Source organism: Muscardinus avellanarius (genome assembly GCF_963383645.1).
Source record: "Muscardinus avellanarius genome assembly, chromosome: 14".
Taxonomy (NCBI): Eukaryota; Metazoa; Chordata; class Mammalia; order Rodentia; family Gliridae; genus Muscardinus; species Muscardinus avellanarius.
In genome coordinates, this window is record NC_137800.1 from 51,159,581 (window position 1) to 51,186,126 (window position 26,546).

Here is a 26,546-nt window from a genome sequence, read left to right on the forward strand (position 1 = left end):
TATTGGTTTTTTACAAATAAATCAAAAGGGGTAAGGCAGGTGCTATTCTGCCCCTTTTATAAGGCAGGTCATTAAAGTTCAGAGGCATTTTGTGACTGTTTGGACCAAACAAGTACCCTCATTCAAGTTTCCTGGGTCACTCTTTTTTTTTTTTTTTATGATGTTGGAGATAGAACTCAGGGCCTTGTGCGTGCATGCAAGCACCTTGCCACTGAACTACAGCCCTTCCCCCTGACTCTCCATTCTTATTGGACACAGAATCATAAGACAGAAGTACAGGATATAACATGTACAGTTTAGTAATTTAAATTCATACCTATAAACTATTCGCAACAATTTAACCTTTCTAAGTAAGGCATTTTTAGTGGAGGAGGAAAAGGAAGCTACATGTTGATGTGCTGAGTAAATTTATCATTTTGGCCTCTTTTTCTTAACTTTATATCAGTCTCTATTGAAAAACTTTAATTGCAATCTAGAATCTAGTGGATTCTTTCAGGACATGTGGGAAACAGCTCACTTGCACTTTCAAAAGATGCTTTAGTGAATTTTTAATAAAAAATAAAAGATACCATAAATTCTCTTTCTTATTGTAATTTCTTGTTGTATGTGGTATGAAACCAAATTACACTGACTCTAATCACATAGTTTGGCTTCTGAGTACACTAGGAAACTTTGCAGCCTTAAGGTTATGTTCTGTTAGCCACAAATTAGATTGCTTTAGATGATCAATAATTTAGAACAGATTTTCTAATCAACTATCTGTTTAACTTGACTTTGGTCATTTTCCACCTCTTCAACAAATGTGTGTCCCTGAGAATTCTAAGATAAGAAATGTACCTCCCCTGGCTTTTCCTGTGTGGTAGAAGTAAAAAGATAAGGATTCAATTGTTAGGTTGTCCATGGACCTGCTTAATAAGCAAATAGCTTCCCAAGCTGTCAAGATTCCCAGAAAGTCACAGGAGGACCCTGGTGTGTGTTGGTTACTTAACTATACTGAACAGAGCAGAGAGAAATTTAACTCTCATCTGGTAGGCCTCTGTGAGTAAAGAAGGCTAATTTTAATTCTATCATGTATGTTTAATATAGTTTAACAAATTATTCAGTTTATTAAGCTTAATTCCTTTTAATAAATTATCTGTGGACTTAAAAGAAAAATCAGGCCACAGTTACCTAGAAAGTAGACATGCTTCAATAACAAAGAAACAGATTTAAGAGACCTGGAAAGGAGACATTTATTTCATAATTAACTCTGCTAAAATTTTTCTACCTCACAGAATAAACACGTTTTTAAATGACAAAATGAAAAACAGATAAGGAGGGGCTAATATCTATAGATCATACAGGGACTTTAATCATAGGCATTGCTTTACAGTTCTCCTGGATTTGTCATGGTTTAAAACTAATTAAAACCTTGCACTAAATCCTCTTACTTGGGAATCTATTCAGTTTTGAACATGTAAATAAATGCTTTTTTCAAATGAAAGCCAGAGTATTTTAGTGAATTAATTAATTAAATGTCATTCAATTTTAGCAAAGAAGAAATGAGTGTAAAGATAAAAAGTAACACCTCAAAGTTATGCTAATGTGGTAAAATGGTTAACCAGACAAATATTAACACATCAAAGTCATGGTAATATGCTGATTTAAACAATAAAAACACACCAGAATAGGATAAACAGTACAATAGCAAAATAAGTAAATATGTATCAAATTTTTACTAACTACATCATTCTCAGTTTTTCTATTTAATTGATATTTGGAAAGTGGTGAGGCAGGTTTATATAACAATTTGAGGGGGGTGCTTCCTTTTTGGCAGCAGAAGAGAACAAATATATCAGCTTTATTCTCTGTGCAACTTGTTCCACATTCGTTGTGTGGAAGTGTAACTGGATCCATTTTAACCTAGGCAGTCACTGGCCCTAAGTGGAGCATGCCTGACATCTTCTTCATGTGCTCCAGTGAGATGTCCTTCTAATTGGGCTGGCTGTGTTGACAGCATTAATTAGACAGGCCTGTTAAGCACTTACCTTGGCTGCTGGCATCTGGGTGGCAATTTACCCCAGTATTCAATGTCACGGTGTGTTGCCTTTACACTTTGGAAGAACAACATTAATCTGCTGCTGTACCCTCACATGGGGATTATCACATTTCAGTGAACACCAGAGTGAGAAGCAGTGCTGTTGACCTTTGTGGCATCTGGCATCTATGACAGATGATAACTACATAGTTTCAAGGGATTTTTTTTTGGGGGGGGGGCTATAGTACCAATTTCTGTCTTATTTTATTTCCCTATAAGCCGTCAGAGTAGCTCAGAAAATTTAGGCATTTTGCATACCTACTTTCCAAGTTTCTATAATGTGTAGATTAAATGTAGAAAATATATCCATTTTGTGATTATATATATATATATATATATATATATATATATGTATGTTTTGTCAGTAAAACCTGGTCACTGTTAATAAATGAATAAATATGGTGTGTGTGTGTGTGTGTGTGTGTGTGTGTGTGTGTGTGTGTGTGTGTTGGGATTGAACCCAGGGCCATTTTACTTCCAAGCTACAACCTTCCAAGCTCTATTTGTTTTTGTTTCTTATTCTGTTTGTTTTTGAAATAGGGTTTCCTTAAGTTGCCAAGAGCCTCACTAAGTTACTGAGGCTAGCCTCAAATCTGTGATCATACTGTCTCAGCCTCCCCAAAACTGGGATTACAGATATGTGCCACTATGTCTGGCTAATAAATCTTTATCACATTTCAACTATAAAATTATAACTATAAAATTATAAAGAATAGCAATTATAAAATTATAAAGAATAACAAAGAACTCAGTATTGTTGCTTAGTATAAAAGCAAGGGCTCTGGGGTCAGCCTTCTGGGTTTAGATACAGGCTCCAAAATATGCTAGCAGTATGTTAGGCAAGTTAATATACCTTTCTACTTCAGTTTTTTTCACCTGTAATTTGGGAATTATTTTAGCAATACTTATCTGCTAAAGTTTTTATACAACTTAAAAGAGTTAATGAACATAGACCTCTTAGACTAGTGCCTTGCACATAGCAGATAGTCAATAAATACTAGCTGTTATTATTTCAGAGAGGTTTATCATGGAAAGTACTAAGAGGGACTTAATTTCACCTCATACACTATTATAGTGCTTTTCTGATTTTTACCTTTATTCCCCAACTATGAAATAGTGGGCAAGGAAATTCAAAATTGTATAGAAAAAGAGAATTGCTAGTTTTAACAAACATATTAGTTTTCAGAGTTAGAAATGTTCTTACCTAATAAATCGGTACTTACTTTCCCTCATAGAATTTTACTGTGTTGCAAATCTCTTAAATATGTATGGGGAGAGGTGTTCCAGTTTATATAGTTCATTATGAGTAAAAAATTGCCATCATGCCTACAAAATAAAGTGTTTCTTCCTAGATGTCCAGTTGACTGTTCTCCCCTTTTGTTCTGCCTCTACCTCTGCCTCAAATTTGGCAGAGACGCTGTGGTGCAAAGACCCAGGCCCATGTCCTGGTTCTGCAGCTTGTTGTAAGTTCTAGAATATGTTCCATTTTCTTCCTGTAAATGAAAATAATAATTGTCCCCCTTACATGACATACTTGTACTTTTGCAGAGGCGATGAAATTTGATATGAATGATAAATTTGCAGACATGTCATGACAACACAGTATGTTGAACAGTCGGGGGAGTGAGCTGTGGGCTGGGCAGCTGGCTGCAGGGGGCAGCTCTGAGATAAGGTGAAGCCAGTGACATTGGAAGAAGCACCACAGGGTCTTAGCCGGGGCAGGGTCTCCACAGTCCAACAGTGAGGACCAGATAAGTGAAATTTAGAACATAAAATTTTAAAAAAGAAAATTCTACCTACTTAGTAGCCTTCTGTTTAGATTTACATTTCATTTTCATTAGGGTCACACAACACAGTGGCAGAAGAACCCTAATCCAGTGGAATGCATAAAAATAAAGTCAAAGGCTCCTTGATCCTAAATAATAAAAAGGCTTTTGAGAAGGTGTGTTTCTTCAGTAACGTTTGTAGCCAGGTTTCCACTTTATTAGTGTCCTCCAGGTCCTCCATTAGACTTGTTTTTTCAGAAAACACTGACGGTCCTTCTTTAGGCTAGGCCCCTGAAAGCTTAAATGCCTTACGTCTAATAAATTTAAATTTTGGATGTTTGAATATAATGCCAATCAGAACTGACACACACACGGCCCCACCAGCAACAACACCCCAGGCCTTTAGAGACTGTAACTGCTTGCCGTCATTTGGTTTGTAGGGATAATTTTCTTATGGGGTTCTTGTTTTATATATTGTTTTAAAAATGCATCTTGTTTGATATGACATTCAGATGTAGAATAAGATTATTAATTTGTCTCTGGCCTTAGAATAAGAATAGTTTTTGACTGGGTTGATAGTGGTTCACACCTTCAAGTTGAGCTTCTCAAAGAATCATACTAGAGCCAGGCATGGTGGTGCATGCCTGTAATCTCAGGATTTTGGGAGCTGAGATAGGAAGATTGCAGGTTTGAGGCCAGTCTCAGCAACTTAGCAAGGGATCCTGTTTAATACTAAAAAGTAAAGCTAGGCATGGTGGTGCATGCCTGTAATCCCAGTTCTTGGGAAGCTAAGATGGGAGAATCATAGGTTCAAATCCATTCTTGATAACTTAGTGAGACTTTCAGCAATTTAGCAAGACCCTGCTCAAATGAAAAAAAAAAAAAAAAACTAAACTAAAATAAACTGTTGGATGTAGCTCAGAGGTAGAATGCTCCTGGGTTCAATCCCCAACATCACATAAAAATAAAATTAAAAAAACTAGGCCTGCGCTTGTCTCTATAGGTAGAATGCCTGTGGATTCAATCTCTAGTAAAAAAAAAAAAATCATATTGTTGGAGTTAGCTTGGACTAATGAACTGTGAAAGCTGAAACTTTGAGACTATCCATCCGTGTGTCAAAATTCTAACCAAAGAAAACCAATATGTTTGAGAAATCAAAACAAGGAGCCAAGTCTAGTTATAGAAGTATGACTGTTGTAAATTTTAGAAATAAAATGCTGAAATATTACCCAGTTCTTAGTGTTTCATGTTATCACAGTCTGTGTATATTTTGTGCGGATTATTCAGTGTGATTATAGAGGGACAGCTCAATAGCACATGGACATGTACATATATGTACATATCCTCGATTGTGCCAGGAGATGGGTCTGAAATGGCCACAGCAGTGTTTGAACTGCCTTGAAGTCCAGTGTGCTTCCTGATTAGGTTTAATTTACTCCCAGTGATATACAGAGTCAGCTTGAGAATGTTTTAAAACAAAATACAGATTTTTATTATGACTTTCTTTCAAATGAAAGTATTTACATTCTCCAAATCTCCTTTCTGAATACACAGAGAGGTATAGCAGTCCCAGGTTAGCTCAAAGGTAGCTGTAGTCAGCCTGGGTCAGGAATAGTCTGTCTGAAGCCTGACTCACCTTGGAGTATTTCCCTGGGCAATATAAGCTCAGTGTCACTCCAGGTGGTATTACCATGTTACTATCACCTTGCTGAGTGACTCTTAAAGTAGCTTAGTATCACCTACTATATTAGTAGGAGGACATTAAAACCTAGATGTATTCCAAAATACTGTTGTCAATAGGTTTTCTGCCTTTTACATAGCTATATTTACATTTAAATTTGGTAAGTGAAATTTTTCCTTTTATAGCCGAATTTGTGAGTGAGGTTCAGAAGACCAAATGGTATGCAATCATCATATTCAATGAGAGTTAGTGCAAAGAAGGGTAAATGTGAACAGTGAGGGACTTTTAGAGGCTCATCAAAAATTTACGTACCGAGTCAGGTGTGGTGGTGCACCCTTGTAATGCAAGCATTTGGGAGGCTGAGACAGAAGGATCACAGTTTGAGGTCAGCCTCAGCTACTTACCTTAGTAACTCAGTGAGACCCTGTTTCAAAATAAAAAATAGTGCTGGGGATGTAGCTTGGAGGTAGAATGCCCCTGGGTTCCATCTCCAGTACTGAAAAAGAAAAACAAAAAACCTCCATCGTGTCTCTCAAAAATGACATGTGGCATAGAGGACTGGCTAGTTTATATTTGTGTGGCTTTCACTAACTAATGTAATTGTCAGTCACCAGTTTTCAGTGTGAGATGGGCATGTGTGTAGTGGCAGGCATTTAAAAAGTTTTATGTAGGGAAGAGGAAGACCTCACTGGATCACAGCTGAAGGCTTGCTGTGATTTGATAATATTCTGAAGTTTTCCTGTTTAATTTGTTGAGGTTCTTCAGATTAATTGCACAAACACAAAGAAAGTAATGATATGAGCTAACTTTGCATTGTTAGATCCTTCAGAGAAGAGAAATAACAGCTTATCTAGTGTCACATGCTATCAGCTTATCTCCGTAGCTTAAGCATGTTGAAGTTTCCTGTTTTTAACAACACAGTATGGTATTTTATGTAGCAGCACAATATAATTGGAAAATTGGTTAACAGGAAACTATTAAAACAGGAGGATTATGTAGAGGAATCGTCCTCCCATGCCTTGCCACTTTGTTTTGCTTTTATCAGAAATAATTACTTATCAATTAAATTATCAGAATTAGCAACATCATGTGATATAGAAAATATAAAACAAGAAAAGTGGGAATACGGAAGGAAACATTTTAAGAATACCTAGTATATGTGCTTTCTTTGAGTTACAATCAGGATGGCATATTGAGATCTTTATAACATTTAAAGCCTGTAAAAAGATTTATTTAAAAAAAAAGCACCTGTAAACTGTGTGGTATTACTTCAGGGATTTTTTGTTTATTTTTAAAGGCTGTCTCTTTTTGCCTTTGACCATCAGTGTCTTCTAATGCATTTCTTTTTTTTTTTTTTTTTGGTGGTACTCGGATCCCTGGAAGCCCTTCTACCTCCAGGCTACACTCCCAGACCTATTTTATATTTTTTTTGAAACAGGGTCTCTTAAGCCAGCAGGCTGCCTTCGAACCTGTGCAATTCTCCTGTCTCCGCCTCCCAAGCGCGGGGATTACAAGCGTGCGCCACCACGCCCGGCTCTTCTAATGCATCTCTAAAGGTGTATACATGTTCATATTAATGTATAGCAAGTTTGAAATAAATGTAGCCAGAGTCTGCTTAAAACTTGTCGTATCATTAAATTGTTTTAGGGTGGGGAACTGCTACTTCTCTAGAAATACACTGAAAGCAAAATGATGAACTCTGGTAGACCAAATACAATGAAATTATTCCTGAGATACTCTGAACACCTCCTGCATGTGAAGCATAAACAGAACATTGGGTTTGCCTCCCATCCATTTTAAATCAATAGATCATTTACTTATTCTAAAAGAATAAGAATTAAGAAAATTTATTTTCAGGTTTAAAAATCCAAGTACTCAGTTAAAAATATTGATCTCAAGTTTCACAACTACTCTTGGTGTTATAAAGTTTTGCCTATTTATTAGAAAGTACTTGGAGGAGTTGTATTTAAACAAATTAAATTAGGTTATATCATATAATAAACCTATGTCTGAGAAATTTGCATATGTTTAAAATTAACATAACATTAACAGTATGGAGATGTAAGAAGACAAAGAAGGATTTGCATTGCTACCAGGTCTCCTGGATACTCTTTGGGTGCTGCCAGGACTGGGTGAGGAGTCCCCTATGGTGCTTCTGGGGCAGGTTTCCCTGAAGGCAGAACACCTATGGGTCTAGGATGCAGTTGTGTGGTCCATTGGTGGGGCACAGGTCTGTTTCTCTATTTATGCTTTGGAAGATTTTGACTGAACTGACTCCTGACTAGCTGGTTAGCCTCATGTCATAGACCCCATGCCACAGAGGCTTCAGAAGGACATCATCACAAAATCACAAATAGGCTTTGTCCAACTCCTCCTCTTCCTCCTCCTTCTTTTTGGTACTACGGATTGAACCTATGGGCATTCTACCTCTAAGCTGTACCCTCAGTTCTTTTTATTTATATGAAACGGTCTAAGTTGCTGAGTCTGGTCTCTAAATTATGAGTGAGGTTCAGAGTAAAAGACCAAATGTCCAAACAAAAACTTTATCAGCTCTGTGCGTGGCTGTCATCTTCTCTGTGAGATTCTGAAAAGAAGGTTCCTGTCTTAGCCTCCAAAGCACTGAGATTACAAGCTTGCACCATCTCACCCAGCTTGAAACAAGATTCTTAATAAAGAAATAAGAAATGAATAAATAAAGGGAGACTGGGAAAAGAAAAAAGATATTATAAAAAGCAGAGAAAAAATGAAAAGAGAGAATAGGAAATAGGGGGAGAGATGAAACTGATTTCATGATAAAATGTTTATACAACTAAAGAAAACAAAATATAGCAGACTTGTGTTCAGAAATTGATAAGCAAGTATCTATGGAGTGGGGGAAGAAGGAATGTGCTTATTGAAATTTAAGTATATCCGAAATACTGTTTAGGGCCATTTTGCTTAGAGGCACAAATATAAACCTTTAGAGTTTGGGTTGCATTTTAAGTTAAATATAAAGTTCAGTGGAAAAGCTCAAACCAGTTTTTTTCAGTCTATGCATAAAACGAGGCAATTTACTTTTCTTAATATACACAAAGCAGATTCTTTGGTGCCATTTAACTTTGATATATTTGTTCTATAAGTTTTACCAGAATCACAAACTTTAAAATGATTGTAAGGAGTTAATAGGAATATCTAGGCACTATTCTAGTTAGCTGTGAATACAGTTTGTTTTTTAAAACCTCTGAAATAGACTTATGAACCACATCTTGAAAAAGGACTTTTATAAAACTTGTTCAGAAAGTAGTTCTTATTTTTTCTATCTTTCAAGGAAAGAAACACCAAAACCATGAGGTATCAAAAGCTGAAAATAGCTGAAATAAGTTCACAATGTGCCAGAATGTTTACCACGTGAAATTCCTGTTCCCCTACCTTATCTCCTAGCCCCCCGATAAATAAGAAGGGAGATAGGATGACTTCTAAGAAATCACAGCATTAAGGTTTTTTTTTTGCTATAATTCATATGCTCATTCCTGACATTTTGAGGGGTATGCTTGGTAAGGGCAGAGTTGTACAAAAACAAATAAGCCAAGGAGGCAAGGTATTTCATTTCCTGTTAATGTAGGGGTGGCTTTGATTGCTGTCCTTGGCATCTTGGTCCTTAACCCAGTGAGTAATTACATACCCAATCAGAGAGGTTCAGTCTCATTTACATTGGTTTATTTTCTGGGATTTCCTGTTAATTCCTAAATTGGAGCAGAAATAGACTGTATAGTTGGCTTTTCTGAGACTCAGCAAAACGAGATCTGTGGAACACTCTGGCTCTGTGATGTTGATTATTAAGTGAAATTGGGTGTGCAGAGGAAAATCCACTCATCTGTGCTTTTTAAAATATTTTTATTATAAAAAATCATATATATTCTATCGAATTATATAACAAACTGCCACACTTACGTAATGTTCCTCTTCTACAGTTATCAAAAGATGGTATTTTGATTCATCTTCATGCCTATGCATTCCCTACCACCAATTATTTTGAAACAAACCTCAAATATTATTATACCATAAACATTCCAATAGGCAGTAGATATTATTTCCAGAAGTCTTGTATAAACCGAGAATGGTATATAGATACTTAGTGTAAAGTATTCTACAAGTTCCTACACAACTTCAGCACTCACAGTTTCTGGTGACAGGTTTAAGTGATGATGCTAAATTTAGTCAAACCACCACATGGTATGAGTATGGTGGCCATCTGAAATGGTCACTCATTGTTTTGGGGAATAGCCACAGTAGGTCCAATAAAGAGTGATGCCCCACAGAATTTCTTTCTTGAAGAAAATACCAAAGTTACAATTTATGAATTTTCTTTGTTTTGGGGGGCCACCTCTGATATATACTTGGTGGAATGAATCCTAACTCTGAATAGCCACAAGCTCTGTATCCATGGATAAGTCAGTCATTTATACTTATCCCTGAATTTAAACATTCTCATTTTATTTATTTATTTATTTTTGCTGGTACTGGGTTCCTGGAAATCCTTTTACCTCCGGGCTACACTCCCAGACCTATTTTATATATTTTTCATTTGTAAACAGGGTCTCTTAAGCCAGCGAGGTTGGCTTCTAACCTGAGTGATCCTCCTGTGTCCACCTCCGGCAAACATTCTCATTTTAAAAATGTGTATAATGTGATGAATTATTATTTGGGAGGTGAAAGTGCTTTGTAAATCATGACATTCACAAGTGTTCTGGCTTAGCACAGGCTTTGTCCTTTGAATTACCACTGCTTAGAATTCTCTGTCCCCCATGATTGAACTCATGGGTGCTCAATTGCTGAGCTGTATCTCCAACACTGTTTTGTATTTTGAGACCGTATCTTTCCCAGACTGAGTTTCCCAGACTGGCCCTGAACTTTCGATCCTCCTGCCCTCTCCTCCCAAGTAGCTGGAATTACACCTGTGCACCACTGTGTCCTACAATGCTTAGGATTTTTAATGGTATCAGAGAATCCAAAGATTGAGGAAGTATACATAATTACCAATCCCAATCTCAAAGGTATTAGAAGGGGGCAGGACTCAGAAGGAAGTGTTTACCTAGGGTTGTGTGCATGTGTGTCTCTATTTCTCTATACTGCCAATATGATCCATAATTATAATGCACTAAATAAAAATAAAATAGAACTGAATAAAAAAAGATTGAAAAAGTAACTAGAATTTTTAGGAATAGGTTTATAGTCTAGGTATTCTAGGTTTATAATCTGGGTGTTTCTTTAATTTTTTATTGGGTTATTTTTATTTTTTCAAGTTGAGATCTATTTTTACTCACCCATTTAAATTTCCCCCCCTCTGGGTTAGTAGAACTTTGGGGGATAGTACCTTGATCAGGCTAATTCAAAATTAATTTCGTTCTGTTTGAAAGATTGCCTGGTGATTATAACTTTTTCTTCTTTCCTTTTCAGCCTTGCCTCCCAGATTGAAAGAGATGAAAAGCCAGGAGTCAGCTGCGGGCTCTAAACTAGTGCTTCGTTGTGAAACCAGTTCTGAATACTCCTCTCTCAAGTTCAAATGGTTTAAGAATGGGAATGAACTAAACCGAAGGAACAAGCCACAAAACATTAAGATACAAAAGAAGCCAGGGTAAGTAGAACACATGTAATGGAGCCTGTGCCTAGGAAAGGGGGGTATGAGAAATTATCTCCTAATGAATGAATTTATTAGCAAGAGCATGATATACAATAAATAAAATATTTTCCAGGAATTGTGATATCATACAGAAAATAATCTGAAGTTTCTGATTCTTAAAACTTAGGGATGAATAAAGGAGAGGATGGATGGAGAAGGAACTGTAAGAAGTAGGAGAAAGAGGAAGACAAGGAAGATAACATATTAGCAGCGACAGCAGCTATAATAGTCATGGACGCAAATTCTTTAAAAATAAGACAAGTGCTATTGAGAGTAGAGGCTCCTTACATAGTCAAAATTATGAGTTCATTATAAAGCTCAGTAAATACTCAGATTTATGAAAGGCACTGGAATGTAATCAGTTGAGTTTGGTCTATTTTTAAAAAGAGTTTATAGACGGGTGTGGTGGCGCAAGCTTGTAATCCTAGCATTCCAGAGGCGGAAACTGGAGGATTGCGGTTCACTGACAGCTTCAGCGACTTAGCGAGGCCCTTTTTATTCAAAAATAAAAAGATTAAAAAAATAGGGATGGGGGTAGCTCAGAGGTAGAATGCCCCTGGGTTTCATCCCCAGTACTGCAAAATAAATAGAGTTTAATGCATATAATTATATTTTCTAAGAATTTTAAATGAACAATTCTATTAAACTACATCACTATTACAGTTATCTGTAAGAATTAGCTAATCTTAGCCAGGTGTGGATTTAGCTATAATAGTAATATTCAGGAGGATGAGACAGATTACTGGTTCAAGGCTGGCTTCAGCAATTTAGTGAGAACCTCAGCAACTCAGCAAGACCCTGTTTCAAAATGAAAAATAACAAAGGATTGGGTGTGTATCTCAGAGGTACAATATCCCTGGGTTCAATCCCCAAACACACACACACACACACACACACACACACACTACACACGTGGGTGCGCACACACACAATTAGTTAATCTCAGCTAGCAGATATTAACATTTCCTGCCTCCTGAGGATGTCCATATTTGGAAAGGATTTATGTGATTTCTATGACAACTTAGTAGATATGTTCTGTTAGCTACTCTGAAATGATGCTCTATAGCTATTTCTGCATTCTTCATTTTTATTTATTGCCTTATTTAATAATTGTTTCAGCTAGGCATGGTTGCACACACTTGAAATCCCAGTACATGAGAGGTAGAGACAGGAGAATTACAGGTTTGCAGCCAGCCTCAGCAACTTAGTGAGGCCCTCAGCAACTTCATGAAACCCTGTTTCGAAATTTTAAAAAAAGTTGGGGGGAGGGCTGGGCATGTAGCTCAGAGGTAAAATGCCCCTGGGTTTAATCTCCAGTACCATAAAAAAAAAAAAAGAATTGTTTCCTCTAGTATCAAACTACCTTTTGAAATTAGGAAAGAGGTTGGGTTTTTGCTTCTAAACAGCCCTTTAATGTGACAGGTATAATAGGGGTTTCAAGCTCAGAGATATTTCCTTCACTTGTAACTCAGAGGGTTAACCCCCAGTATGAGAAGCAACAGCAGAAGGACCCCCTCCCATCTTTTGATTTTGTAGGATAAAAGTTGTTGCACATGCATGAGCAAGTGAGAACAAAGTGATTATAATCAGAATTTAATTGAATCTTATCAAAGCATTTAATTGTGCTGATGACTATAATTAGGAATTTTCCTAGTTCCTGTGATTTAATTAACTACGCTACTTTTGTAATCAGTCATGTCAGCAAGATCTTTTGATTGGTAGCTATAGTAAAGAGTGAGGGAAAGAATGGCTATCAGGTGGTACTGCAGCTGGTGGCACCTCAACCATACAAAATATAACACTACCAGGAGACATGTCCATGTGTGTGAGGGGGTCTAGGAATCAAACCCAGGGGTATTCTAACCTGAGCCCACTCTCGGATGTAATTTATTTTCTTTTTGTATTTTGAAACAGGGTCTCCCTAAGTTACTGAGGGTCTGCTTATATCGCTGAAACTGGCCTCACACTTGTGATCCTCCTATCTCAGCCTCCCAAGTACTGAGATTAGAAGTATGTGCTACTACACCCAGCTCTTACTCTTTAAAAAAAAAAAACCAATATTCCAATATACAGTAAGGGTAGTTGAATAATTAACACACAATGATGCTCTAATTTTGCAAATTAGGAAATTGAGAGTCAGAAAGTATTGTGATAACCTAAAGTCACACAGGTAGTAAAACACTTAAGTAGAACAGAGATCTACTTTTTGGATTCCTTATTGCCATTTTCACTTTTAAAAATGGAGATTACCGCCGGACGTGGTGGTGCACGCTTGTAATCCCTGCGCTTGGGAGGCTGAGACAGGAGGATCGCACAGGTTCAAAGCCAGCCTCAGCTACTTAGTGAGTCTTTCAGCAACTCAGTGAGACCCTGCTTCCAAAAAAAAAAAAATTTATATATATATGTATATATATAAATTTTTTTGAATATATATATATATATATATATATATATATATATATATATATATATATATATGGTCTGGGAATATAGCCCGGAGGTAGAAAGCCTCTGGGTTCCACCCTCAGTACCACAAAAGAAAAAAAAAAGAAGATTACCTTTGATTAATAACATGTGTGCCACTGGGAGGAGGCCATACAATGTGAATTAAAAAGATGTGCATGATTCTAATGGAGGGGATTCACAAGACAAAATATTTGTAGACTTCAGAATGAGTAGATTTTGGTGTTTAGTTTTTCATCAATTAGACAAGTTAGTAAAGACTGAGTTATCTACACATCAGTACTATTAAGTGCCTATATAAGGCTTCATGTTAGGAATGCAGGGAAAGCAAAGGGTTAAAGTGTATCATCTTCATGGGCAGAAGTCCTAAGATTGAGTAGAGATTATCTAGTTCAATCATACCTTATATACATGTGCTGAAATGCCTGGGGGCTGGGGAGTTAGAAGGGAAGAGAGGCTGACCTAGGCTGGAGGATCAGGAAGACACAGACACACAGTGTGAGCATATCTGCAGAGAAGCCAAGGAAGCTGCATAAAGACAGTGAAAAGTGAAAGAAAGAAAAAGTGAACACACACGAAGTGCTTTGGAAAGGACACATGTATAGACTTAGGTGATCTGTTATCTGGCTTGGATGACATATAAAAGAATCATTGGTATTCTGAAAAGCATTTTTACATAGATCCAGATAACTCAGAGTACTGTCTACATATTAAAAAATTTCATTATACTGGAAAGGCCAATATTCAGGAATTACTTTTTTTTAAAATAATAGCCTTGCTGGTAAAAATTAAATGGGGGAAATTTTATTCTAGTTGTATGACTATAAATTATTCTTGGCAAAATATTAAATAAATTTGATCTAAAAATAAGGCATACTTTTTGTAGTGTAGGCAGCTGCTTGGTAAGTGATCGGCTTATCAGTTTTTAGAATTGGGCATTTTGTCATTTATGAATTTTTTTAAAGTAAACACTGTTGTCAGATTTCTTTTTAAAATAAAAGGATCCAGCGGAATCTAAATTTAATTGGATTGCAAGACACTCTATTATTTTTTTCTTTTTTCTTTTTTGTTGTGGTACTGGGGTTCCTGGAAGCCCTTCTACCTCTGGGCTCCACTCCCAGACACCTATTTTGTATTTTTATTTGGAAACAGGGTCTCTTAAGCCAGCGCACGCGCCTGGCTTCAAACCTGCGCGATCCTCCTGTCTCTGCCTCCCAAGCGCGAGGATTACAAGCATGCGCCACCACCGGCAAGACACTCTATTATTTTAATATATTCTGTAAATATAACTAGAATGAATACTATTATTTACTATAATAATTTTTTAAGTTATTAGTATGCTGAATAGTTAAACTTAGATTTAAACTAAGTGACTCTCAGGCTCATATAATTTCACAACTACTTGAGATTGAATTTTATAAGCTTAGGGTAATGTCTTAATTTTTTTCAGGTTCATCTGTGTATTAATATATTTTTTGTCACCAAGATATTCATACTATTAATGTTTTGCAGTGGCTTAGTTGATGACTTGACTAAATTTTGTCTTAGACCATGATCAACCAGAGTTGAATTTTAGTTGGAGCTTTAGGATTTTCCTGGAATTCTCTTTATTTTAAAAAATCTTGTCTCCTTTTCAAACTTTAGTCTAGGTTTCCTTTTCTCATTTTATAATCTAGATTGTACATGGTGGCCAAAATTTCCTTTAAGTTCCTTAGTGTTATGAAAATATTTCACACCAGTATGTAATTTGTTAATGTATAAAAATCATATCCTTCTTTTCATCCCTGTTCCTACTAATAAACTGCATTCTTAGATACCCTTTTTATGCTTTTGAAGCCCCGTGGAGCCTTGTTTATTTTATTTGGCCCAGCAATTGTGGGGCCAATTATCAGCAGTGGAAATGTCTTGGGTTGGCGATGGCCGGCCCCTTTGCTCTTGTGTCCTTGGCTTTGCAGCTGATCTTGATCAGGAAAGCTTGGTTGCAAAGCTTTGGAGCTGGCAGACTGACTTCATTTAAATAACTGTTCTATATTTGCTGTGGAAAAGCAGAATTCCTATTGTTTGTGTGTTTCATATCCTTGGATATCCTTAACTTTGTCTCAGTTCTTCATTTTATCCCTTACGTATTTTAATTTTGGTAAAAATTGGATTTGTTTTGTTCAAACTTAAAACAGTTGAAAAAATTGAATTATTTCTGTTTTTGTCTATGGCTGTAGGTTTTTTGTTTATGTTTTCTGTTTGGGGTTTATACACATTTATTTTTCTTATTAGCTGAGCCACTTTGGCAAGTCACTTGAACATTGTAAGGGCATCTCAGTATCCGTATGTACTCAGTGGCTGCTGCGTGTGGCTTATGTGAGGAATTCTGTCCAGTGCCTGGGTCTGTTTCCTGAGAAACTCATGTTCCCCTTCTGTGTCTTTCTCACAATTAGCAGATCAAAGTTGGCGTAGCCTGTAACTATGGTATAAGAATCAAGCTAAATAAGAAAAACTAGATAAACAGCTATGGGACCTTGAATTGGTCTTGATAAGTACTTACTTTAAAAAAAAAGTTTACTTTTTGATAGGAAAAAGAAAAAATAATATTTAGAAATTTGATTTATAACTGTTTTTATTCTTAAAGTAATGTATCCTTATTATAAAATCTAAATATTCTAATACTGTAGAATTTAATTATAATAATAGCTTACACTCAGCCAGGCACAATGGTACATACCTGTAATCCTAGTACTTAATTAGCTGAGACAGAGGATTGCAGGTTTCAGGCCAACCTCAGCAACTTAGTGATGTCTTGTTTTAAAATAAAAGTATAATAGGGCTGGGGGTATAGCTTAAAGTTAGAACATCTCTGGATTCAATACCCATTATCAGAAAAAATTTAAAAAGCTAATACTTCAAGCATACTCCAAGTTAAAATCTATTCATACACTAACCTTTCCCAGATTCGTAGAAAATTAATAAATGAAAGAGCAAATGGCTAACTTAATGGCTTGAAGGAAATTCAGTATGTTTTTAGATTAACCTACTACAGACAATGCATGGTAGTCAATTGAAAAGAGAAACAAGGCTGTTAAATCTCTGTTTATTAAAGCTCCAGGTAATATTGCATTATATACTTTTCAAGAAAAGTTTGTTTATTTCTAACTTCTTCCTACAGTCTGTCCCTTCTTTAGGACATGAAAATTAAAGAATCTTACAGCAAAATTAATCTTTACAGTTCAGAGTGGCCTTAATGATTAGCCACAACATTGAATTTTTTCACTTGTTACCTGGGAGAATTCTGAATTTCTATTGGATTATAAAAAGAGTTACCAACCACTTTGACCTGAACACTTTCTCTGATATTTTTGAATACGAGACTTCGATTTAGGCTTTCATTTTAAAACATGATTTTGTTGCAAAAATAGTTGAAACTGATTTAATTTAATCTTTCTCTGCATAGAGATATTCTTGTAAGAATATGCTTGGCAAGTGGCTCTCCAGTCTTGAATATTTGCAGTGAATAAACCTATCTGATAGTCAATTCATTTTGGAATTCTTGAAAAATTATTTCTTTCTAACCCAAACATGCCTTCTTTTTTTCTATACTACTTATTTCTGCCTATTTCTTTTCCCTGTAAAAGTTAGCAAGCTCAAGATATTTTCTTTTTCAGATACATTAAATATATGTAAATAACAAATAAATCTTATTTAAATATATTACTTATTTCAATATATTTATATATTGAAACAAGTAACCATAGTTACTTGTTAAAGAACTTGTTTCTTTAAAAAATTCTTTCTTGTGAATATTTCTAGGTCTTATTCAGTTCTAGTCACCCTTTTCAAAAGTCCTCTAGTTATTGGAATTTTTCATCAAATGTCACTCCAAAAAATAGTTCAGTGTTCTAGGTGTGATCCAGCCAATGGCTTTTATCCAATTTTATTTATGCACAGCTTTATTATTAATTTGGCCTAAGAGTAAATGTTTCTTTTTTGTTTCTCCAATTTTTTAAAAATAATTTGTAAATGGCTTGTGTTAAATGTCTGTCTACTTGAAATCCTGATCTCGCTCTATTGTGGCTGATTCATCTCTCTCCCCTCCTGTATTTTAACCTCTGATTTTTGGACCTGCATATAAGTTTTGTGCTTATCTTTATTAAATTGAATCTTTGTCTTGATGATCAGCCCTAGAATTCCTCTAGGATATCTTCTGTAGACATGGTTCCATGGATACATATCATGATAGCCTAAGAAATTCAGGTTACAGATTTGCACAAAACTACCAAGAAGTGGTATTATATATATATATTTTTAAAAAAGCCTTTATAACTGCTTAATGAAGTATTTATTTATCCATAGAAAAATTTCTCTTTTTTCTGTTTTCTTTTTGTCTTTTTTGCTCTCTCCCCCTCCCGCTAAAGCACAGCATTTGATTATGTTGCTTGGCATAGTATTCATAAAGTAGTACTCAGGACTACTAGGAGAATTTTTATTTTAGGACTGTCTTTTTAAGATTATGCTACCTGTAAATCCAGTTAGGATGTTTCTTATTGTTCACCCCAGTTCAATAGTTTAAATGTTAAATTGCATAGGATCAAGAAAAAATTCTTTCCATACAAACAAAAAATTGTTCTTAGATTTTATATAAATAGGAAAGAAGTGATGCTCTTGATTGTGTTACATTTGGGGATGTTGTTGTAATAATCTTTTGTTGAGATTTGGGAACGTAACAAGAAGAGCTGTTGTTTTCTTATATTAGGAATTTACCCTCTCTCTCTGATGTTAAAGACTAGGAAGCTTTCCCTGCTCAAATCTTCTTCATGAATTATCTATCATTGTTGAAGCTTCGTGGCCATACATGGAAATTCTTTCAGCAAACTATGCTACGCATTGAGCTGGAAAATCTTATTATAGGATTTATCCCTCTATTTCTCCCTGTCTTCAATGATGTCTGTCTTGAAGGAAACTTGTCATATATGGACACTGTGTATACAAAGTCCATTAAAAATAGTACTTTTTTGAGTGTGTATGATGCTGCGGATGGATCTCAGGGGCATTCTACCTCTGAGCTAAACGATAGCCCTATTTTATTTTGAAACAGAGTCTCACTAAATTGCTGAGGGCCTTGCTAAATTGCTGAGGCTGGTTTCAAACTTACAAACCTGTCTCTGCCTCCTAAGAACTGGGATTATACACATGTGCCACCATTGCCCATTCCCCCAAAATACACCCCACTATATTTGAGTACTCTAATACCAGGATTATCAATTAACAGAGCCTAACAGGATGATATTCTAATATTGTAGTATTTTAGTGATTTAAATATTCATTAAATTTTATTATTGATGCTTAATATCTATTTGTGAAGGTACTTGCCATAATAATGACCTATTTTGGCTTATAGGAATATATTTTAGGAAAACTTTTTGATGACTAATCACTCTGATTAATGTGTAAATATTCCTGAAATAGCTCTTTGTAGTTCTATCACATAGATGAGGCTGTTATTATGTTAGGTCCATGTTTTGCCAACTTTGTTTTATAGGCCATTATTTCTTGAAAATATTAACAGGTATGCCATGTGAATAAAAAAACAGCTTCTAGCCGGGTGTGGTGGTGCACACTTGTAATCCCCGCGCTTGGGAGGTAGAGACAGGAGGATCGTGCAGGTTTGAAGCCACCCGTGCACGCTGGCTTAGGAGACTCTGTTTCCAAATAAAAATGTAAAAATAGGTCTGGGAGTATAGCCTGGAGATAGAAGGGCTTCCAGGAACCCCAGTATCACAAAACAAAATAAAACAAAACAAAAACACAAAAACAGATTCTATGGTCAATTAAATTGAGATAAACTAAATACTGTCTCCCCCTACTGGAATCAGAGTATATTAGTATTGTAAAGGGATCATAGGAAAACAGGCAGGGCACCGTGTACATGTAGGTGTCTATCACACTAAACCTCAGTATGATATTTGGTTACTGTGAAACAATAAAGGTATATTTTAAAAAAGAAAAAACTTCTACAAGATTTTTATTTTAATTTTATTTATTTATTTATTTATTTTTGTTGGTACTGGGGATGGAACCTAGGGACTTTCTGCCTCTGGACTACACTCCCAGACCTATTTTATTTTATTTTAATTTTTTAATTGATTTTTATTGGTGCATTGTAATCATACATCACATTGGAATACAAGACTTGAGAGGATATACAAGCACACATCATCCAATTAGCCCTCATCCAGTCCCCATCCCATTCCCTCCCCCTCCCTCAATCCCATGCTTGTTTGGTGATTAACTTTGATACATATGTTTATGTACCTCCTGCTTTTTAAAGAGGCCCATCCTCCCCTATTCCATACCCTCGGATTGCTCACCTTGATTCACTATAGGGTCCTTTCTATAGCTCAACCACTTCCTGTTGCCCGTTTCCTCCTAGTTATTGCTGATTAGGGGAAGCATCTGGTTTTAATTTTCTGCGATATTTCTCTGTGCATGCTGCATTGAAAATACCGATCCCACTCTTGACGGCCCCAGTTGTAGCCTGGCTTCCCGGTGGACTGATCCAGACCTCGCTGGCTCAAGCAGCAGCCTTGCCTCATTGGAGGCCCTGATTCTAGTCTCGCTGGCCCTGACACTGGCCTAACCCCTCAGCTGGCTCTGATCCTGGCCTCAGAGGCCCCAGCACCGGCCTAGCTTCACGGCAGGCTCCAATGCTAGCCGATGGCCCCAGCATTGGCCTAACCCCTCGGCAGGCTCCGATCCCAGCCTCCGAGACCCCGGCACCGGCCTTGCCTCACGGCAGGCTCCGATCCCGGCCTCAGAGGCCTCAATAGTGGCCTTGCCTCACGGAATGCTCCAATGCCGGCCGCTGGCCCCGGCATCGGCCTAACCCCTCGGCAGGCTTTGATCCCGGCCTCGGAGGCCTCAATAATGGCCTTACCTCACGGAAGGCTCCGATGCTGGCCGCTGGTCCCGGCACAGGACTAATCCCTCGGCAGGCTCCGATCCTGGCCTCGGAGGCCTCAATAGCGGCCTTGCCTCACAGAAGGCTCCGATGCCGGCCGCTGGCCCCGGCACCGGCCTAACCCCTCAGCAGGCTCTGATCCCGGCCTCGGAGGCCCCAACACCAGCCTTGCCTCACAGGAGCCTCTGATCCTAGCCTCGGAGGCCCCGGCACCGGCCTTGCCTCACGGCAGGCTCCGATCCTGGCCTCGCTGTCCCCAGCACTGACCTAACCCCTCAGCAGGCCCTGATCCCGGCCTCGGAGTCCCCGGCACCAGCCTTGCCTCATGGCAGGCTCCGATCGTGGCCTCACTGGCCCCAGCACTGGCCTAACCCCTCGGCAGGCTCCGATCCAGGCCTCAGAGGCCTCAATAGCGGCCTTGCTTCACGGAAGGCTCTGATGCCAGCTGCTGGCCCTGGCACCGGCATAAACCCTCAGCAGGCTCTGATCCCGGCCTCGGAGGGCCCAGCACCAGTCTTGGCTCACGGCAGGCTCCGATCCTGGCCTCAGAGGCCTCAATAGTGGCCTTGCCTCACGGAAGGCTCCAATGCGGGCTGCTGGCCCCGGCACCGGCCTAACCCCTCAGCAGACTCTGATCCTGGTCTCGGAGGCCCCAGCACCAGCCTTGCCTCATGGCAGGCTCCGATCACAGCCATGCTAGCCCCAGCACTGGCCTTGCCTCGTGGCAGGCTCTGATCCCGGCCTTGCTGGCCCCAGCACCAGCCTAACCCCTTGGCAGGCTCTGATCTCGGCCTCAGAGGCCTCAATAGTGGCCTTGCCTCACGGAAGGCTCTGATGCCGGCTGTTGGCCCCGGCACCGGCCTAATCCCTTGTCAGGCTCTGATTCCAGCCTCGGAGGCCCCAGCACTGGCCTTGCCTCACGGTAAGCTCCGATCCCGGCCTTGCTCGCCCCGGCACTGGCCTAACCCCTCGGCAGGCTCCGATCCCGGCCTCTAAGGCCCCAGCACCGGCCTTGCCTCACGGGAGGCTCCGATTCCGGCCTCACTGGCCTCAGCACCGGCCTAACCCCTCGGCAGGCTCCAATCCCAGCCTCGGAGGCCCCAGTACTGGCATTGCCTCACGGCAGGCTCATCCCGGCCTTGTTCGCCCCGGCACCGGCCTAACCCCTGAGCAAGCTCCAATCCTGGCCTCGAAGGCCCCAGTACCGGCCTTGCCTCATGGCATGATCTGATCCCGGCTTCACTGGCCCCACCACCGGGCTAACCACTCGGCAGGCTCCGATCCCGGCCTCAGAGGCTCCAGCACCGGCCTTGCCTCACGACAGGCTCCAATCCCAGCTTTGATGTGTCCCTCGTGAGCCTCACCCCTTGTCAGGCTCTAATCTGAGCACCCTCTTTGCCCAACCATTTGTCCCACGTTCTCGAGGGTGCATGGTGGTAGCATTCTGCCTCTGGGGTCATTACTTCAAAGGTTCCAGGTGTAATGCATCAGATCTCTGCCTCCCCTGAGTACTGGCCACTGCCATTGCCACTGTCTCCACCATTTCAAATCTTTCCCAAGCTGTTTTTCCACTCTGAATGTTGTCCAGTGTTCCTAAGCATGCGCAACGGTAGCATTCGACCTTTGGTGTAATTTCTCCAAAAAAAAAAAATAAATAAATAAAGTTGGTAGGCTCCCATTTCTGCTTCTCTTGGATACAAGTCTCCACTGCCAACGCAGAGACCACTTTCAGCACCTCCTTTCTCCTTGGTCTCCGCTAAAGTCTCTCTCCTTACAGGTGATGTCCAAGATTCTTAACAATGTAGAGAAGAAGCAGTCCTCCTTAGCAGGGAATTTTTCCAATAATTCCAGTTCATTTTGGATAAGTTTTGTCTGCATCTCCAGTATTTTGGCATCCGCCACGGCCTCCTTGACCCCTCTCCGATATTTTCTTTTTTCTTCCTTTTTTATAGGGTCCTTCCGGGTGGAAAGGGGGTCACCTAGGGGTGCCCCACCAGCGCCTGCCCACCTGCTCAGGGTCGGGGCCACAGGGTCCTTCCGGGTGGGGAGGGGGTTGCCTAGGGGTGCCCCGCCAGCGCCTTCCCACCCGCCCAGGGTCGGGGCCAGAGGCCTGGACCACAGGAGGGGGTCGCCTAGGGGTGCCCCGCCAGCACCTGCCCACGCGCCCAGGGTCGAGGCCAGAGGCCCGGACCACAGGGTCCTTCCGGGTGGAGAGGGGGTCGCTGAAGGCTTCCCTGCCAGCGCCTGCCCACCCGCCCAGGGTTGGGGCCAGAGGCCTGGACCACAGGATCCTTCTGGGTGGAGAGGGGGTCGCCTAGGGGTGCCCCGCCAGTGCCTGCCCACCCGCCCAGGGTTGGGGCCAGAGGCCTGGACCACAGGGTCCTCCCAGACCTATTTTATACTTTATTTGGAAACAGGGTTTCCGTAAGTTGCTGAGAGCCTAAGTAGCTGAGGCTGGCTTCCAATCTCCGGGATCCTCCTGTCTCAGCCTTCCAAACACTAGGATTACAAGCATGCACCACCACACCCAGCACTGCAAGATTTTTAAAGGAGAAAATTTTGTTTTTCATTAGCTTAATGTTCTTCAAACTTAGACTCCTTGGCTTTGAATATATATAGTCTATCATATGTTGGCTTGATCATTGCTTCTTGGTCTGGACCAGCTAAAATTGTCTCTGCCTTTTAATGTTGCATCTTCCTTTTCTGGTGCCTTTCTCAATGCTTAAGATGAAATAGGGAGACAGTTTCTTCATTTATTCACACATCATTTAATAATCTTTGAGGATATACCAAGGCTAAACAGTGCTGTGTTCTATTAGGATGCCAGTAAGTTTAAGTTACAGACACCTCCTTGTGAAGAGTATGTGGTGAGTCCAGCATTGAGACCTACCAAACGACTCTAATAAAGAGACTCAGGTGAGAGGAGCTCAGGACTATCAGAATCTAAATAAGGAAGAAGGCAGCTCCAGCTACATAATCCTCAAAGGCCTGATGATGGAAATGGGTCTTGAATTTCAACTAAGATTTTGATGGATAGAAATGCAGCGTTCCACAAGGGTATGGTGGCATACCTCTAATTCCAGTATTTGGGAGGCTGAGACAGGAGGATTTCAGGCGTGAGATCAGCCTCAGCAACTTAGTAAGGTCCTTAACTTAGTGAGATCCTGTTTCAAAATAAAATAGAAATGGTGACTTGCTCCTGAGTTCAATCCCCAGTAAAAACTCCCTTCCTGCCTCTCAAAAAATAAATGCAGCCAGGCCTGGTGGTGGCACATGCTTGTAATCCCAGCATTTGGGAGTTGAGACCAGAGGATCGTTGTTCACTGACAGCCTCAGCTATTAAGTGAGGCCCTTCGCAACTCAGTGAGACCATATTTCCAAAAATGAAAAAGACAAAAAAAATAGAACTGTAGGTGTAGCTGGGACATACAATGACCCTGGGTTCCATCCCCCGTACAGCAAAAAAATAAAAAAATAATAAAAATAAAGTAAATGCAGCACTCCCTTGTAGGAATGACTCCACATAAAGTTTAAAGGTGGAAGACCACAAAACTTAGATATGGGCTTTGGGGTGGTTCAATCTGATAGACTGGAGAGGAGGAATTAAATTTGGAATAAATAATCAGACTTCATTAATAGTGTCATATGACAAAAACACCAGAAAAACGTTGCTCAAAAACTGGCTAAGTATAAAAGCAACCAGAAAAGTTGCTGGCCCTCCTTTCTGCTTTCCTTTTTTCCTGCTGTCCTCCTCTGGGCAGCTTGGGCAGTCACAGTTATCAGGCTAGGCACAGAATGATGCTTCAGATGCTTTAGAAAGGCTTTTGTATGCTCGGAGCCAGTCCATGTATTTTTAAGTTTTAATCTTGGAGACTGCTTAAATTACAAGTTATGTGCAATAGTGAAGCAGACCAATGCAAATCACAGTGCTGTCCATATTCAAAAATGGTGGATATTGATTTAATATTTAGAGCTTTATAAGAATATGAGCTATTGCTGCATGAATATTTATTTCAGTATTAAGAACTATTCATGTGGTACTATGCTCCTAGCAAGGAGAAGAAGGAAAGACAAATTCCCTTTCTTCTGGAAATGAGAAATCCTCTTCACTCAAAATTAACATTATTCCTGTTGTTTATCTTCTGAGAAGTATAGGATATTTTTTATCTATTATAGTCTTCATTCAGTCTGTCCTTACTTTCTTGTAAGAAGTGATCTTATACTCTTAACTAAGCAGCTGGAGATATTTAGATGAAGAGAAGAAAGAATATTTACCAATTGAGTTTATTCTAAAGCATAATATGGTTAAAGGTGGTAATAGAGGAGTAAAGAGAAAACTTAGATAAGACCTTCTTTAAATTGCTGATGCATGTGATAAAATGAAGATTAAGTGCACGGTAAAACTTAAATGTGATGTATCTCAATTTTATTATGTGTAAGTCATGCAATCAAATTGCTGTGATCTCAAACTCTATTTTTTTTTTTTTTTTTGGTGGTACTGGGGATGGAACCCAGGGTCCTTCTACCTCCGAGCTACACTCCCATCCCTATTTTATATTTTATTTAGAAACAGGGTCTTGCTAAGTTGCTGAGAGCCTCACTAAATAGGTGAGGCTGGCTTCCGAACCTGCGCAATCCTCCTGTCTCAACCTCCCAAGCTCAGAGATTACAAGTGTGCGCCACCATTCCCGGCTTCAATCTCTGTTTTAACAAAGTATGTGGAGGGGGACTTTGAGAACTCTGAAACTATAAAATTATGTGTTTTGATGTTTTTTATATTTCTGTGACCTATACTTACACCATTTTGGTTCTGATTTTGTAGGAAGTCAGAACTGCGTATTAACAAAGCATCACTGGCTGATTCTGGAGAATATATGTGCAAAGTGACCAGCAAATTAGGAAATGACAGTGCCTCTGCCAATATCACCATTGTTGACTCAAATGGTAAGAGATACCTGCTGTATTCTACCTCCCCAGTCTGTACGCAGAGTAATCTGTATATGTGGTAAGATGCAGGATAAATTGGTGGGTTCAATTTCACTGTGACCAAATACAAGATATGGAAAGAAAACCAAACCTTCCAAGTATCTCGTGTCTCTTCTATTAAGCTCTTTACTGAATAAGGTTATGAATGGAAGAGACAGGATGGATTGCTAAGAGAAAGAGATTCACTTCCTGCTTTAAGTTGGTTAGGAAGGGCAGTCAAGACTTTGCCTCCATCTAAAATAGAATAAGGTCATATAGTTATAGGACCTATTTATAAGTCATATGTTTATAATAGAATAATGTCATATATTTATATATATATATATATATATGTATGCATAGTTGCTTATATATACAATTATATATGTATACATACAGAGAATATATGTGTATTACATTAATATACATATATATGTATAAATATGCCTGTATTATATATTAAAAAAAATATATATATATATATTCATGTGGAGAACTCACTTCTGGAAATGAACCATTCCTGAGTCTTTTCTCTGGAACTTATTAATGTATACATAATACACATATATGTACACACACATAACTAATATAGCTCTGGCAATTTTTTTGTTTTTATACATATTTTTAAGTGATTTCATCTGTCTCTGGGTTGTAACAAATTAGGCCTATTAATTTTTAAGGCCTATTATGAATTTAGGAAGATCTTAGAAATAATAAATTTTCTTCTATGTCTAGGCTTCTGATTCAGCTTTGCTTAGAACAGTGTCAGAGAATGTTTGTTGAATAAGTGAATGACTTAGAGATAGAAATTGCCACTTCCCCTCTGTCAGGTCTTCCAATTACCCTAGCAAAGTAAAGGAACTATAGCCAGCAACTTTTTGTTTCTTAAAATCCAACATTCCACAATTTGATAGAGTCATTTTTAGGAGCTGATGATGCCCTAGCAACACTCTTTTACATCTCTTGGAATAATCAAATGCTGTTTCAAA

At 38.9% G+C, this 26,546-nt stretch overlaps 1 protein-coding gene across 2 annotated transcripts in view; it reads left to right on the forward strand.

Moving 5' to 3' along the window:
- NRG1 (neuregulin 1) overlaps positions 1 to 26,546 on the forward strand; it is a gene marked incomplete at both ends in the record, with an annotated part of 232,437 nt that overhangs the window by 39,079 nt on the left and 166,812 nt on the right. For both annotated transcript variants that reach the window (XM_080710924.1, XM_080710923.1), the window contains 2 exons: positions 10,961 to 11,138; positions 25,415 to 25,536. In XM_080710924.1, the coding sequence (XP_080567050.1) occupies positions 10,961 to 11,138; positions 25,415 to 25,536 (300 nt within the window). The remainder of the gene's footprint in view (positions 1 to 10,960; positions 11,139 to 25,414; positions 25,537 to 26,546) is intronic.